General features: G+C 39.4%; 1 protein-coding gene across 2 annotated transcripts in view; it reads right to left on the bottom strand.

The window, feature by feature from the left end:
• The window catches only part of SORL1 (sortilin related receptor 1), a 197156-nt gene that overhangs the window by 115909 nt on the left and 66285 nt on the right, over positions 1-14962 (bottom strand). For both annotated transcript variants that reach the window (XM_031960174.1, XM_023499392.2), the window contains exons 8-11: positions 14430-14599; positions 7728-7920; positions 3616-3733; positions 3363-3436 (exon numbers count right to left, since the gene is read on the bottom strand). In XM_031960174.1, the coding sequence (XP_031816034.1) occupies positions 3363-3436; positions 3616-3733; positions 7728-7920; positions 14430-14599 (555 nt within the window). The remainder of the gene's footprint in view (positions 1-3362; positions 3437-3615; positions 3734-7727; positions 7921-14429; positions 14600-14962) is intronic.

Here is a 14962-nt window from a genome sequence, read left to right as displayed (position 1 = left end):
AAGGTCTGTTTGTCAGTATGTAATCTGTGTCGGGGTTGATTCTCTTAGATGGTAAAATTTCTCTCAGGACCAGGAACTGTGCTGCCTTCTTCTGTTTCACCATATACAGACAAAGACCATGACACAAAGCAAAAATACAAGCACTAGATGCTGAGCCAGAAGTCCTTGACATTGCCAAATGGGTCAACATTTGCCTCGGCCTCCTAAGGACTGTGGGACCTTCCCATTTGACTTGCAGCTGAAACCCAAACACCTTCCATAAGTGATGTATGCACATCCCAATTAGAATGGGAACGCCTTGAGAGCAGGGACCATCTTGCTTGTCTATTCTTAACCCTAGCAGAGTACTTTGCATAAAATGAGTACTTTTAATAAAGTCTTTTTAATTCATTTTCATATAAGCGAGTCAGGAACTGCTTATCTCTATAAAACAGTCTGCTACATAGTAGGAGATTAATAATTGCTTGCTGATGGACCATTTATACACCATACTGCCTCTCAATAAATCTAAGTTCTACCTCCCTCCTCCTCCATTATCCTAAGCTATCTTGGAAGAAAAGGCTGCAGTCCATCCCTCAGCATTCCTCCCAGACAAATGCAAGCTCACACTTTTGCTCCTTACTCCCACCCACAGTTCTGGGCTCTCTGGGTCTCTGAATAAAGCCCTTCCTACAATGGCTACTCACTGGTAGAAATCACAACAGCATGGAGGGAGACACTTGTAACAGCCCCAGAACTCACCAGACCACACCACTTTGCTGGGATGGGAAAGATACCTCTTTCTTCACCAGAGGAAATTGCTCCCAGATGTTCAAATACCAGATTACACCAACATCAGACCAGAGAAGCAAACCACAAGCCTTGCCAGAGGAGAGAACACCCAATTTCAAAAGGAACACATAAAGCCGGGGAAAGAAAAAGCAGCTGCTGGGCCATCCCCAGTGGTCCAGGCGAGCCAGCCCACAGATCTGACAAGTGTTCTGGTCCTGCTGCAGCCCCAGCTGATCGTCCTCCTCTGAATTCTCTGGAGGGACGTGCAATGTCCCTATAAGATGTAAGAGCTCACCATCTTACCCTGAATAACCACAGAATCACAGACGTAGAGCTGGTGAGGAAACCTTCTGCAAGGGAAGAAACGCATGTGGGCAAGTAAAACTGTCCTGAGAGAGGGCTTCAGGGGGAGCTGCAGTTCCCCATCTGCTCGAGGAGCAGCTTGGATCAGGAGGTCTCTGCAGTCTCTCCCAGCTCCAGATCCAATGAATACTTACTTCACAGTGACTCTCAACCAGATGCTGCCCTCCCTGTCCCCTGCTCTGTAAGAGGGTGCCTATCAAAAGATGGCTGCAAGGGCAGATATCAGCTGCTGAAGTGGTGCCCCAAGAAACAAGCTTAGAATGGGAAAGACTGGAGTTCAAATCCAGCCTCAGACACTTACTGGCTGTATGACCGTGGGCAAGGCACTTGGCCCCTATCTGCCTCAATTTCCTCATCTGTGAAACAGGCATAATCACAGCATCCACCTCCCACGACAGCTATGTGGTGCAGGGCACAGAGAGCTGGGCCTAGAGTCAGGAAAACTCTTCCCAAGTTCCAATCTGGCCTCAGACACTGGCCAGCTGAGTGACCCCGAGCAAGTAGCTGAACCTCTCTGACTCTCACTTCTGGAACACCCAGGTAATACCTCTCAGAGGATGACAGTGAGCTGCTTCTCCTCCATCCTCCAAAAGGATCAACGCCACCACACTGCCCGTCGAGTCTGCCGCCAGCCCCAAAGGCCCTGTCACGGGCTGGCACAAACAGGCCACAGGAGCACTCAGCATGCAGATGGCTCCGGATCTGCGCATCTCAGGTTTCCTCCGTGCTCCCAGAGCACAGTGCCTGCTCTGGGGCAGGCACACCCTCGGGGCCAGCATCGCCCATCTCACAACTGATACCAAAGTGAGAACCAAATGAGGTAATATATGAAAAGTGCTAGCTGGATACTGGTTCTTGTTGTTCACCAAAGGAATACAAAGGGCTTGAGCAAATCGGATGTGTCTTCCCTAGGGTATTCTTAAGATGTAACAGTAAAACTTGGGCAGGCTGGCAAAATAATTCTTATATATTTGGAGATGTTTAATCTTCAGTTTCCAATGCTTATTTAATACTAGCTACCTAAAGAGCAGCTTGTATTGGTGGCAGTGCGCCTTACAAAGGATTCATTCATTCAGCATGCATTTATGAAATGCCAGGCTCTGAAGTACAAAAACAACACAGCCCCTGTCCTCAAGGAGCTTATACGCTATTATAATCTTCTGGGGTTTAAAAAAAAAAGACTATTGCAGTGATTCACAGAAATATATAAAAGCCCATTTATTTTTAATAGAGCTAATGCATGTATGATGTAAGTCATATATCAGAGTGACCCATGTTTGTGCATATAAAATAAAGGTTAAGAACTCTAAGATTAAACATTACTTAAGGCCCTTTCCAGGACAGACTGGCAACACAGTGAATACTGTACCAGGCCTGAAGTCAGGAAGAGTCATCTTTCTGAGTTCAAATCCAGACTCAGTTACTTACTGGCTGTGTGACCTTAGGCAAGTCACTTAAAACCCTGATTGACTCAGTTTCCTCATATGTAAAATGAACTAGCAAAGGAAACATCAAAGTACTCCTATATCTTTGCCAAGAAAACCTCAAATGGGGTTACAAAGAGTCAGACACAATCAAAAAATTATTAAACAACAACAATAAAAAGGTCTTTTCAGTTCCTGGGACTATACCATGGTATGTTGGTAAATGTTTAACAAGCTCTCCAAAATCAATCAATTTCTTTCTCTTTCTCTCTCTCTCTCTCTCTCTCTCTCTCTCTCTCTCTCTCTCTCTCACACACACACACACACACACACACACACCAGATTTCTAAGTTTATTTTGCATCATTAATAATTTCTTCCTTGTAAGTAGGAAAGATTAGTAGACTGAGTCAGAAGACCTGGATTCAAATCTTGCTGCACATACTCAGTAACATGTGACTCTGAGCAAAGTATTCTATTTTCTGAGCATCAGTCTTCTCATGTATAAAACAGGAAAATAACAGTACCTACCTCAAAGAATTATTTGTGAAGATAAAATAATTAGTGCATGTAAAAGAGCTTTGTAAACCTTAAAGAATTATGTAAATGCCAGTTATAAATAATATCATGTCTTCCTGATTCCAAGCCTCACCGTGCTCTCCTCAAGCACTATCCTAATTGGGTTCATACACTTTGTCATAGGCAATTCACTCTTGCTTTAACATTTTTTACATTATACTTGTTTTGAATCCAAATTTATAGACCAAAGACAAACCAAAGGCTGGAATAAAGGAAAGATCCTGACCTCTCTCCACCTGGCTCCAGCACTGCTAGAGATATACACGTTGGTCTTGCTTGCCAAATTCTTTCCAACTGAACCTAAAATGGAAGGAAAAGAAATTTTTGTTTTGTTTTTTTAATTTTTGAAACCTGCATCCAATAAGCAACTCACTGTACTTCTCAATACTATCACTTTTGTGATGAACACATCAAAAAACAATCTGTATCCATTTACAAATGATAAGGCAGCTTACATTCCAAGGTAAACATGGACATACCCGTGGCAACAATGAGTCCGGGAGCTGACTCCTTGGAGAGGATGGGCATTCTCCGGAGCTGGAAGTTCAGCAGCTGACTAAGGCGCTGGGCCAAGTGAAGGGAACAGCCATGAGAAAGCTTTAAGACAAAAGTTCCAGATACCTGTTAGTGTCTGATAAAAGGCTTAGATTTCCTTCTGAAGACTGAGCTCACAGTATAAAGGCACCAGGGCCAGACAAAGAAGGAAAAGAATTCACTTAAAGGAAATCAGACTCAAAGTCAGATGTTCTTCACATTCCTCTAGGCAAAGAGCAGAGTGGTCCAGTTCCTCCCTTGAGCTGGAGGGTATGGAGACAGAGGGGCTGAGAGGACTACCTCTTCAAAGAAAATCCTAAAGAACAGCCAGTAAGAATCACCACCAACTCAAATAGAGAGAGGAATATAATTCTCTACATTTCTGCCTCAGATAACCTCTCAAGTGGCTTGGAACTAAAGAAAAATAAAATGATTCCATAGTCTTTATTTTCTTAGTCAGTGGAGATAGATTTTTAAATGTGATTTACATCACTCTGACAGGGACAGAATGAAAACCAAAAACTAGAAATAAGAAAGGCCCTGGCTGATAAATTACTGCACAGACCAATGCAGGCAATGCAGTCATATACAAAGTACACCCTTTTTGCAAAGAATTAAAAAATAAAGCATGTTGCATAAGGAAAAAACCTTTTTAATATGAGACTTTCAAATTCTTCAAAACTGCCATAACACAGATTTATGCCTTCAGGCTTTACTGCCAGAAAAGGGCAAAGGGGAAAATCAAAACACGGTATTTTGCTAAGGTCACACATAACAAAAACCCAATCCTAAAGATCACTGGCTAGGTAACAGATTCAAGGGAAAGCTTAGAATTTCCAAGTACAAAAACTAGGTATGTGTTTACAGTGCAGGTAATAACCAGAGCAAGAATTTTCTGATCTACAAAATCTTGCTTCAAAGAGGTCTCTCTGGTGGCTATTTAACTTGCCAGCTTCATCACTGGGGAATAAAAACTGCAGCAACTTGAGCAGGATCTCAGAGAAATATTTATTTGTTAAATCCCTTTTTTCCAGGCTCATTTTTTTACTTCACCTGCAAGGAAATCTATTCATTTATGGCTTTCCTGTATCCAAGGGCAATCAGGTTTTAACTGCTCCTACACATTCTGGCTTTCACTATTTGACATCACAAATAGAAACTAAAAGCTGATTAATGGCCAACCTTGCAGTTCTTAAATAAATACATTTGTCAGAAGAAAAGCAATACAATTTAGGAGCAGAAGTGAGGTATTTTTACTTTAGCTGAAATGTAAAGACAGCCATAGTGTTTTTGCCAAGCATATAAATCCCATCCCTAAAACTCAGAAGGGTCTGTGTGAAGTTATCATAGGTCTCTGTTCTATAATACACCACAGTAGTGGATAGAGCACTAGCCCTGAAGTCAGGAAGACCTGAGTTCAAATCTAGCCTCAGACACCTAACACTTCCCAATTGTGTGATCCTGGGCAAGTCACTTAACCCCAATTGCCTCAGCAGAAAACAAAAAACAAAAAACGAAAACAAAAAACCACCACACTGACAGATTAGGACCTGATGCCAGGTAAAGTGGAAAGAACAGGATTTAGATTTGGGGACACAGTCTTTGTTAGGAATGTCCAAAGGAAATAAAAGAACAAAGGATAGTTTACCTCTCAGACCTGTGGAGGAGGAAGTTATTTGTGTCCAAAGAAGAACTGGAACTCATGACTGAACACCAGATAAATAAATTAATTATGTTAAGTTAAAAAGTTTTTGTACAAACAAAATTAATACAGACCAAATTAGAAGGGAAGCAATAAACTGGGAAAACATTTTTATAGTCAAGGGTTCTGATAAAGGCCTCATTTTCAAAATATATAGAGAATTGACTCTAATTTATAAGAAATCAAGCCATTTTCCAACTGATAAATGGTCAAAGGATATAAACAGACAATTTTCATACAAAGAAATTGAAACTATTTCTAGTCATATGAAAAGGTGCTCCAAATCACTATTGATCAGAGAAATGCAAATTAAAACAACTCTGAAATACCACTACACACCTGTCAGATTAGCTAAGATGACAGGAAAAGATAATGACGAATGTTGGAGGGGATGTGGGAAAACTGGGACACTGATACATTGTTGGTGGAGTTGTGCTACTACTGGGCTTATACCCCAAAGAGATACTGAAGAAGGGAAAGGGACCTGTATGTACACAAATGTTTGTGGCAGCCCTTTTTGCAGTGGCTAAAAACTGGAAACTGAGTGGATGCCCATCAACTGGAGAATGGCTAAGTTATGATCTATGAATGTTATGGAATATTATTGTTCTATAAGAAACGACCAGCAGGATGATTTCAGAAAGACCTGGAGAGACTGACATGAACTGATGCTAAGTAAAATGAGCAGAACCAGGAGATCATTATACACAGCAACAAGAAGACTATACAATGATCAATTCTGATGGATATGGCTCTCTTCAACAATGAGATGATTATAAACAGTTCCAATTATCCAATAATGAAGAGAGCCATTTACACCCAAAAAGAAGACTATGGGAACTGAGTGTGGATCACAACATAGCATTTTCATTCTTTCTGGTATTATTTGCTTGCATTTTTATTTTCCTTCTCAGGTTTTTTCTTTCCTTTCTAGATCCGATTTTTCTCGTGCAGCAAGATAACTGTATAGATATGCATACATAAATTGGATTTAACATATACTTTAACAAATTTAACATGTATTGGACTACCTGCTATCTAGGGGAAGGGGTGGGGAGAAGGAGGGAAAAATTTGGAACAGAAGGTTCCAAGGAACCTTCTTCCAAGGAAGAAGGAACAGAAGGGTCAATGTTGAAAAAATTACCCATGCATATGTTTTGTAAATAAAAAGATATAATAATAAATTTTTTTAAAAGAATTTTTAAAGGGTCACACATTCAGGTATAAAAGGAGGCTGTGTAAACATGAACATATGCATATAAATTATGCCTGTTTCAACAGACAGACATTTCAAATGTAGATGCATTTGCTTCCTTGAAATATATATTAAATTTTTTTCTCCTTGTTCTTTCTTGCCCAGCTCATCCCATTGTCCCAAGTCCTCATGTACAGCAGGGATAAAGGGAGTGAGACACAAATTCCTTAAGGTCACAATGCAAAGACGAGCATTATATGAACACAGGGAGAGGGAAAGAGGAGGAAAAAAGACTACAAATATAGGAGTAAAAGAAGCCCACCCAGGGGAAATCCTACAACTAAAACTTAGTTGATGATATATACCTACACATTCAAAATATGTCATGATAGTAAAAAAAAAATGGAAACAAAATAGATGCCCTTTGGGGAAAGACATATCAAACTGTGATACTGTCTATCTGCAGTAGAATATTATTGCACTATAAGAAAAATATGAGAAATTCAATGAAACTTGGCAAGACTCATTTGAACTAAGAGTAAAGTAAGCAACAGCAAGATTAAAAATATATTAAAATGTTCACAATAATGTAAAGAAAAAATAACATGAAAAGACATCAGAATTCAGATTAATAATAATGCCAATTTGATTCTAAACGATTGGTGATGAAATATGACTTTAGTAGAGAGGTGGTGAACTGTGGGAACAGAGTGAGGCATCTGTTGTCAGACACAGTCAATATATCTTTTTTTTACTTTTGTTACAAGAGAGCATAAAGGAGAAGTAGAGTTAATGGGAAATGACAGTGATATAAAAAATGAAACCTAAAGCATCAATAAAGCTTTAAAAAAACCTTACTGGGTATCTTTCTGAGAAAATAAGACAAATGAGGGTCACAGGCAGGATAAACTGTAGAAAGAATTCTAATATATGCATCTGACTACAGAATTATCAAAGAAATTATGTAAGAAATTACAATTACTACAGTATTATGTATTGATAAAATCCGGCATAGTATAATATTAATGGAGTTCTTTTATTATACAGCCTTTTTTTGTGATTTGTATTTTCCTTTTTATAGGTGAGAAGAGACAAACCACTGTAGTTTATAGTCCCTTCTCTCCTTGTGAATACAGAAAACAAGATTAAGCAGCTGATACCTCACAGTCGATTTTTTCTCCATATTCAGTGAAGGTTGGAGCCTGAAGGAATTCCCAGGTTCCTCCTTTATCAAAGGTGATGACCGATCTCATGTTCTCCTCACTCAAAGACCCGTTAATCAGGGTAGCAATGTAAACTCCTTGGACTCCTTCCACTCGATGAAAATCAGCAAATGGCTCATTGGCAAAGTACCTGTAACCAGAGAAAGTAAAAAGAACTGGCAAATGGGGAAAAGACCATTTATTTTATTGAAAGCTGAAGGATGCTGAACCAATCAGCAGTTGCAAAAACCTCTGAGATAAACTACATGGGATAACAGAAAGAGTGTTGGCTCTGGAGTCAGGAGACTCCAGATCTGAATTTGCTACCTTTTATAAGACTTATTCTAACACTCCCCCCCCAATTGCTAATATGCTCCTAGAAAAAGTTCTTTTGTACCTATTTTATCTGCCATTTTCTACCCACAAGCTGTTTCCATCCCAAAATAACAAACTCCTGAAAGCCAAAGACTAACTTGTTTTATTTTTGGTCTTCTGGGGTCAGCACCTAGGACAGAGCCTGACACAGTAGACATTTAATGAATGTCTGTTGAATTAAACTCATTCTGGTATAGATATTCACTAGCTGTATGGCTATTAGACAAGTCACTTTAACTTCTCTGAGTCTCAGTTTCCTCATCCAGAAAATAATACAACTTATACAGTTGTAACCAAAGAGCTACAGAAATGAGTTGTTATAACAGTATCATCATCATTATTCAAAAACAGAGCTGAGAAATACCATCAATAGTCCACTAGCAAAATTCTATGTTCTAGTGTTCTATGTTGAGGATCTTAAGATAGGTTTCTAGACACATAGACCAGCACTGATGCACAGGAAAGGCTTGAAGTCTGAATGAACTGTCACCAAAACATTCAAACTGATTCTCTAACTTTAGCTCCAAGCAAATCTCTCCAAGGATTTATGTTGGAGTCTGGAGGGGAATAATTCATTTTTCCTTTCTTGTGGGATCAGCCTAGAGAAAGTTTGTTTTACAATGAATGAATACATGAATTTTTTAAAAAGCATTTATTAAGCACTCATTAGATGCCAAACTCTGTATTAAAAAGATACAAACAGTCCTATTCTCAAGGAGGTTACTCGATAACTTGAGGAAGCCATACATATAAGAGAGATCCATTACAGGAAGGATAATGAGGTCTGAGAATCATTAAGATACAAAAGCAGAGGAAATATGGCAAAACTTAAGTGCTCCAGGATTATATTTTAGGTTAGATAAATGGCAGTGCCCAAGGGTTTGGTAGGCACAGAGTCAAGGCAGATGCTAAGTCCTACTAGTTTTCCATTTTTGTTGTCTAAGGCTTAGGCTGGCATGGAGCTGAATAATACTAAACTAAATATAATCAGATACCTATTGGTCATAAGTGGATCTCATGGACCCACCTTCCTTCTGGGGCCTACCAGAGACAGAATAGCATAAGTTTCACTGTGGTACTTTACATTTAGAAAGCTATTTCATTTCAAATTAGGAGACAAATTATAAACATTACAATCCTGGTTGAGATTACATAAATATTTCAGGAAGATCTTTCTGAATAGTTCTATATTTTTAATTTATGGAGTTCAGAGATACTTAACTACAAGTTTGAGATGACAATGTTTTTGTTTTTTACATCCCCCCCCCCACCTTCAACTGTTCAAATATGAGAGGCAGTGGCGTACAGTGAACAAGAAGTTAGTCTTTGAATCAGGAAGACCTGAGTTCAGACGTAGCCTCAGACTCATACTATCTGTGTGACCCTAAGCAAGTAACCTCACCTCTGTTTACCTCAACTGTCTCATCTATAAAATGGGAATCATATTAGTACCCACCTCTCTGGGGTTGTAAGGATCAAATGAGATAATAACTATGAAGCAATTAGTACAGTACCTAGTAAGTATCATAAATGTTAGCTATTATTAGGGATTATTCTCAGTGCCCTGGAGATTGTGCTAGTATATATTGCTAACAAGAATTCCTCATTCGAAGTTCCCTCTCCCAATGAAATCACAGGTGTAGTTAAAAGAATAAAAATAAAAATTTGACTATAAAAGTTCTTTAACAATTTATAGCTGCTATGCTATTCTCCAGGCACAGAGAAACTCTGTAACATTTGCTTAAGCCAAAAAAAAAGCTTTCTTCTCTAAGGAAGGAGAATATTCAAATCCACGTAAAATACAGAAACTGTAGCCTAAATATTAATGAAATAAGGTTTCCTATCTTAAAGAGGGGAAATATACAAGAGGGAGACAGTGTAGTTCAATTATTTTTGTTCATTTACCTCCCGTGAAGTCTACTCAAGGTTTAATATCTTGCTGTTCCATATTTACATCCATTTTCTCCACCTATTTTTTATTCTATATCATGAATTGATTTACCTCGAATTTAATAGCTTCTTTCAAATGTCAGGGAGGTCTGAGCTTCCCTAATTATACCAAGCTCCAGTGCAGACTCCTTGAACTAGCTATCTTTCCTTTCCAAGCACAAACACGTCCTCTTCCGATACGTCATGATGTTCCATGTTTTTCCCAAGCCATCCTTCCATCTCTCTTCTCTTTGCCCCTGCCTCTCTCTTCTGAGAAATCCCTAATCCCATCCCATGTGTGGTGTGAGGGCTTCTTTTTTCTATTTCCTCCCTGGTCTGCCCTTGTTTGCAACACTGTCCTTATGGCTTCCCAGAGTGCCTCCCAGCAAGGGTAGTTGCTATGCAGCTCACTGCCCTGCAGGCTGCCCTCAGATGCACCGACTATAGAATCCAGCCCCAGCCGGCAGGCAACAACCAGGCACAGCCAGCCTTCCATCTTCTCTACAATTCAACCACACAGAGTCACTGAGACCCAACGATTCCTCCTTACTGCTGCTCTTCCAACACCTCATTTTGCAAATGCTGCTAAGCACAAGCACAGCTTTCAGCAGGTACCTACTTTTGTTCCATTACTGAAAAGTACCTTTCTCTCATTTTAAAAGAATAAGTTAAAACAGGACTGTTCCCAGTGACCAGCTACGAAGCTCTGTCTCCTGTCTTTAGAGCTCAGGATCTTTGAGCATCCACTTCAGACAGGTCCCATTTCCCTTCTAAGCCAGGATGGACTTAAAAGTTTAGAACTTAAAAGTTCTTCAAAGACTGCCTACTGTAATCTCCTTCATTTTAAACAGATGCAGAAAGTGAAGTCCAAGGGAAGCAACCAGCATACCCTCACACAATTCAATTGTTGAATGGCATGGCAGAGTGGACAATTAGCCAACTCACTGTAAGAAAGACCTGATCCAAGTCCCACTTTCTGGGTGACCCTGCCTGAGTCACTTAAACATCTCAGTGGCCCAGGCAACTTATATGTGTGTAAACAAATATTTATTTACATTTATATGTGTATGTATCTTGCTGAGTAGGTAGTAATCTGAATTAACAGAAGAAATTCTCTCACTGAGAGTTCACTATCACAATGAAATCCTAAATCCAGACTCATCTCACTCTCATGGTCCAGGTACTGGAGACACAAAAGCAAAACAATGAAAACAGCTCCCTCCTCCAGGAGAGAGAGAGAGAGAGAGAGAGAGAGAGAGAGAGAGAGAGAGAGAGAGAGTGTGTGTGTGTGTGTGTGTGTGTGTGTTAAATAAATAAATGAAATATAAATACAAATAAATAAATGAAATATAATTTTGAGGAGGTGGGAACAGAATCAGAAAATTCCTCTTCAAGTTAAGCCTTGGAGAAAGCTAGGGATCCCAAGAGGGAAAAGTAAGGAGGGGATAGGATTCCAGCTAGGGAAGACTGTAAAGCAGGAGATGGAAGTTGTGGTTCAGGGACCTGGAATGGGTCAGGTCTGAGAGACAGAATGGATCAATGGAGAATAACAGCATCAGGCTGTAAAAGGGAGACTGCAGCCCAGAACCAGGAGACTTCTAACCTAATCCTCCTGCCTCCAAAACCAGTGTCCTTTCTGCTCCAACAAAAGGCGTTTCTCTATGACTTGCCAATTCACCTTCTAAGACAATTTTAAAAATCAGACAACATGGGACCATCCAAATGTACCTATCAGAATAGGACCAAGCCCTAAGAGAAAACAGATTGTGAGAACATAAGAATGATTAATGGGACAGGCTGCTTTGTAACAGCAGCAAGGCAGAAGTGGAAAAACACTGAACTGAGAGGCAGGCGCTCAAGGCTCTGATCCATCTTGGAGAAGACACCCAACTTCTCAGGGCCTCAACTTCCTTCACATGCTTCTTTCTTATCCTCTCTTTTCCTGCTGCTTCAAGGAGGAGAAAGAGAAAAAGGAATACTAACTGACATCAATACAGATATATTCCAAGGCTCTGATTCTGTCAGCATAGAAAACTCTCAGAAGATTGCTTCCAGTGACAAAAGACCTTCTGTGAGTCCACATATAAATCCTGGAGAGGTGCCTGAAGCAGTTAGATAATTTACCCCAAGTCAGAAAGCAAGGTCAGACAGAGAGACCTGGTTCCAAATCTGACACTCTGCTTTCTATCTTTGCCACAAGTGATATCTGGTGCTTTAGAGTTTACTGCAATGTACTTTAAATATCTTCTCTCTCTGGAAGCCTCAAAGCAAGTTTCAATCATAGGTACTATGGCAATATTATCACCATTTTGCAAATGAAGAAACTGAACTTAGAGAGGTAACAGGCCCAAGTCTCATTCCTTCCATCTGCCTCTTCCCAAGTCCTCAAAAAGATCATTACTTGACAGGATTACAGAGACCTTAATCATTAGGTACAGCTACACACTCATATTTCAGGGAGAAAACTAAGATCCATATGCTAAGTGACCTACCCAAGACCACACAAACATTAAATTACAGAGGTGGGTTTGGTACCCAGGCCTCTAACTCCAAATCGGTCCTCTTTTCCGTACCAACTGCTTTCCCAGAAGATTTCCTATATAGCTCTTCCCACTTTCACAAACAGTCTCAAAAAACGTTGTTTATACTCATTGCTTCCATTTCCTCATCTCCTATTTATGTTCTCATCCTCTCGAAAACTGGCTTTGAATGCTTTCCACTCAACTCAAGTTGTTTGTTCCAAGAACATCAATGATTATTTGATTACTAAAACTAACATTTTGTCTTTGAAATCCTTGAATTCCTAGCTTCTCTCTTCTTTTATTTCCATGACTTTGTTCTCTTTTGGTTCTTCTTCAGGTCTGACTACTCCTTCTTAGCCTTCTTTCTCCAATCATTATTTGGCTTATATCCTCTAAGAGGACAGGAAGGGGAGCTAGAAAGAGGGAGAAGAAGAAGATGGAAAGAGGGAGTGGGAGAGATGAGAAAATCCCTATCCCTCTCCTATAACCTTTCTGTTTTCATTGAGAGCACTATGAACCTTCCAGTTACCTTGACTATTATCAGAAAGACCAGCAAAGAAGCATAAACCTCATGGCAAAAGGGGATAAAGATATAGTCAATCAGAGCGGTCTATTGGTGGTCTATGTGAGAATACTAAACTTATGAAATATAAGCAATGTAGTTCAAATTTTTCCTGCACAATTCAATAAACATTTCTGTAATGCCTGTAGAATGCAGAGAATTGAGCTAACCACTTTAAAAATAAATTTAAATAAAACATTGATCATAACCTTAGATTTCAGTCTCATGGAAGGCACAGGTAAGTAGAATACATATTAATAAGTACTTGATGAAAAATAAATAAGAGAGAGGAAAGAAAGAAGGAACGAACGAACAAACAAACACAGGAAGGAAGGAACAGAGGGAAAGGGACAGAGAGGATGGGGCAGAGGAAAGGAGGAAGGGGCAGAAGGGAGCAAAAAAATTTCAAACTACATGAGGCCCAAAAGAGGTTATTATTGAGAGGAATTTCAAGGAAAGTTCATTAATGTTTATTAATTAATCTAATTAAATAAAATACAAGGAATAGAGTTGTGTTTAGAAGTTCAAATCCCACCTTTAATATAACCTATGCTATGTAACCAAGGGCCAATGACTTAACGCAGTATTTCAGGAAATTCTCTTAAGAGATCAACTAACCAATAAACAAGCATTTATTAATTACCAAGTATAGTACTATGTGATAGACAAAAGGAAAATAATTCCTTATATTCCCTTAACTCATATAAAGCAGATACAAGATAATGGGGGACCCCAGAACAGTTGGAGGGAGGAGATTTGAAGTGGAAAAACTTATAACAGAAAATGGTACATAATTTGAATCTTAAAAGAACTCAGGGATTCAAAAATTCAAAAATAAATATAAACTGAAAAAAAAAATCTGGTGTTCTGAATTGCTGATAGATAAGTTGTTCTACATAGGGAGTTCTCCCAAACTAGGGAAACCATAAATCTGGATTCCATCTCATCTCCTCCTCCCAAAAATTTTAATTTAAAGGAGAAATAAAAAGGCTTTAGTTCAATCCAAGCTACCTATAAGCAAGTCACACCAACTACACTGATTTGTCTTTAGCTGATGTTTTCCAAATGTTTGATTTTCTACAGCATTCTGGCTGTACAGACCAAAAACAAAACAAAACAAATCAAAACAACTAAATTACTTCAAAGAATCCACCACGATGTTAATGTGTCTGGCCATGCTGACGTTGCCCTAAACCTCAAAGGGATTTCTTGGCCAAGGAGTTGAGGTGGGGAGACTGAGGTTGGGGGGAGATGATGTGGCTGTGATCTTACCTCACCAGGGTGTCACTGCCTGCTCCCCCAGGACTGTAGTAGAGGACATTCTCCAAGGACAGGGAGAACTTCAGTCCCTCTGCCTCAGAGATGTACAGGTTAGTGCGATTATTGCTGTGACTGACACACACAAACACCTGGTCTTCTGAGGCATCCGCAATGTAATATTCCTTTGGGAACAAAGCCAAGAAATAAGTGAAAAGTCTGCTTACTCCAAAACTGGACCATAATGGATTTCCCACTGGCTCTATTGGTGGTGGTGGCCAGAAGTAAGCACTCACATCCCCCCCAGCTCTGGCAAAAAAGCTTGTGCTGTCATTTGAATCCCCTGGTCCTGCTGGGACTAGGCAGGCAAGCTAGCCAGGCTTGTGGTAGGGTCCTCCAGATTGAGGAGTTTATAGATTATCCCCCAAACCTCCTTTTCTCTTTAAATTTATCTCTCTTCCACATATATAACAACTGTATATGATATATAATATATATATTCTTAATTATATATAATATATATTATAATCATATATAATTATATTATA

The sequence above is a fragment of the Sarcophilus harrisii genome, chromosome 3 (genome assembly GCF_902635505.1).
Source record: "Sarcophilus harrisii chromosome 3, mSarHar1.11, whole genome shotgun sequence".
In the NCBI taxonomy this organism is placed as follows: Eukaryota; Metazoa; Chordata; class Mammalia; order Dasyuromorphia; family Dasyuridae; genus Sarcophilus; species Sarcophilus harrisii.
The sequence above is the reverse complement of the archived record's forward strand: the minus strand, read 5'-3'. Positions and strand labels throughout refer to the sequence as shown.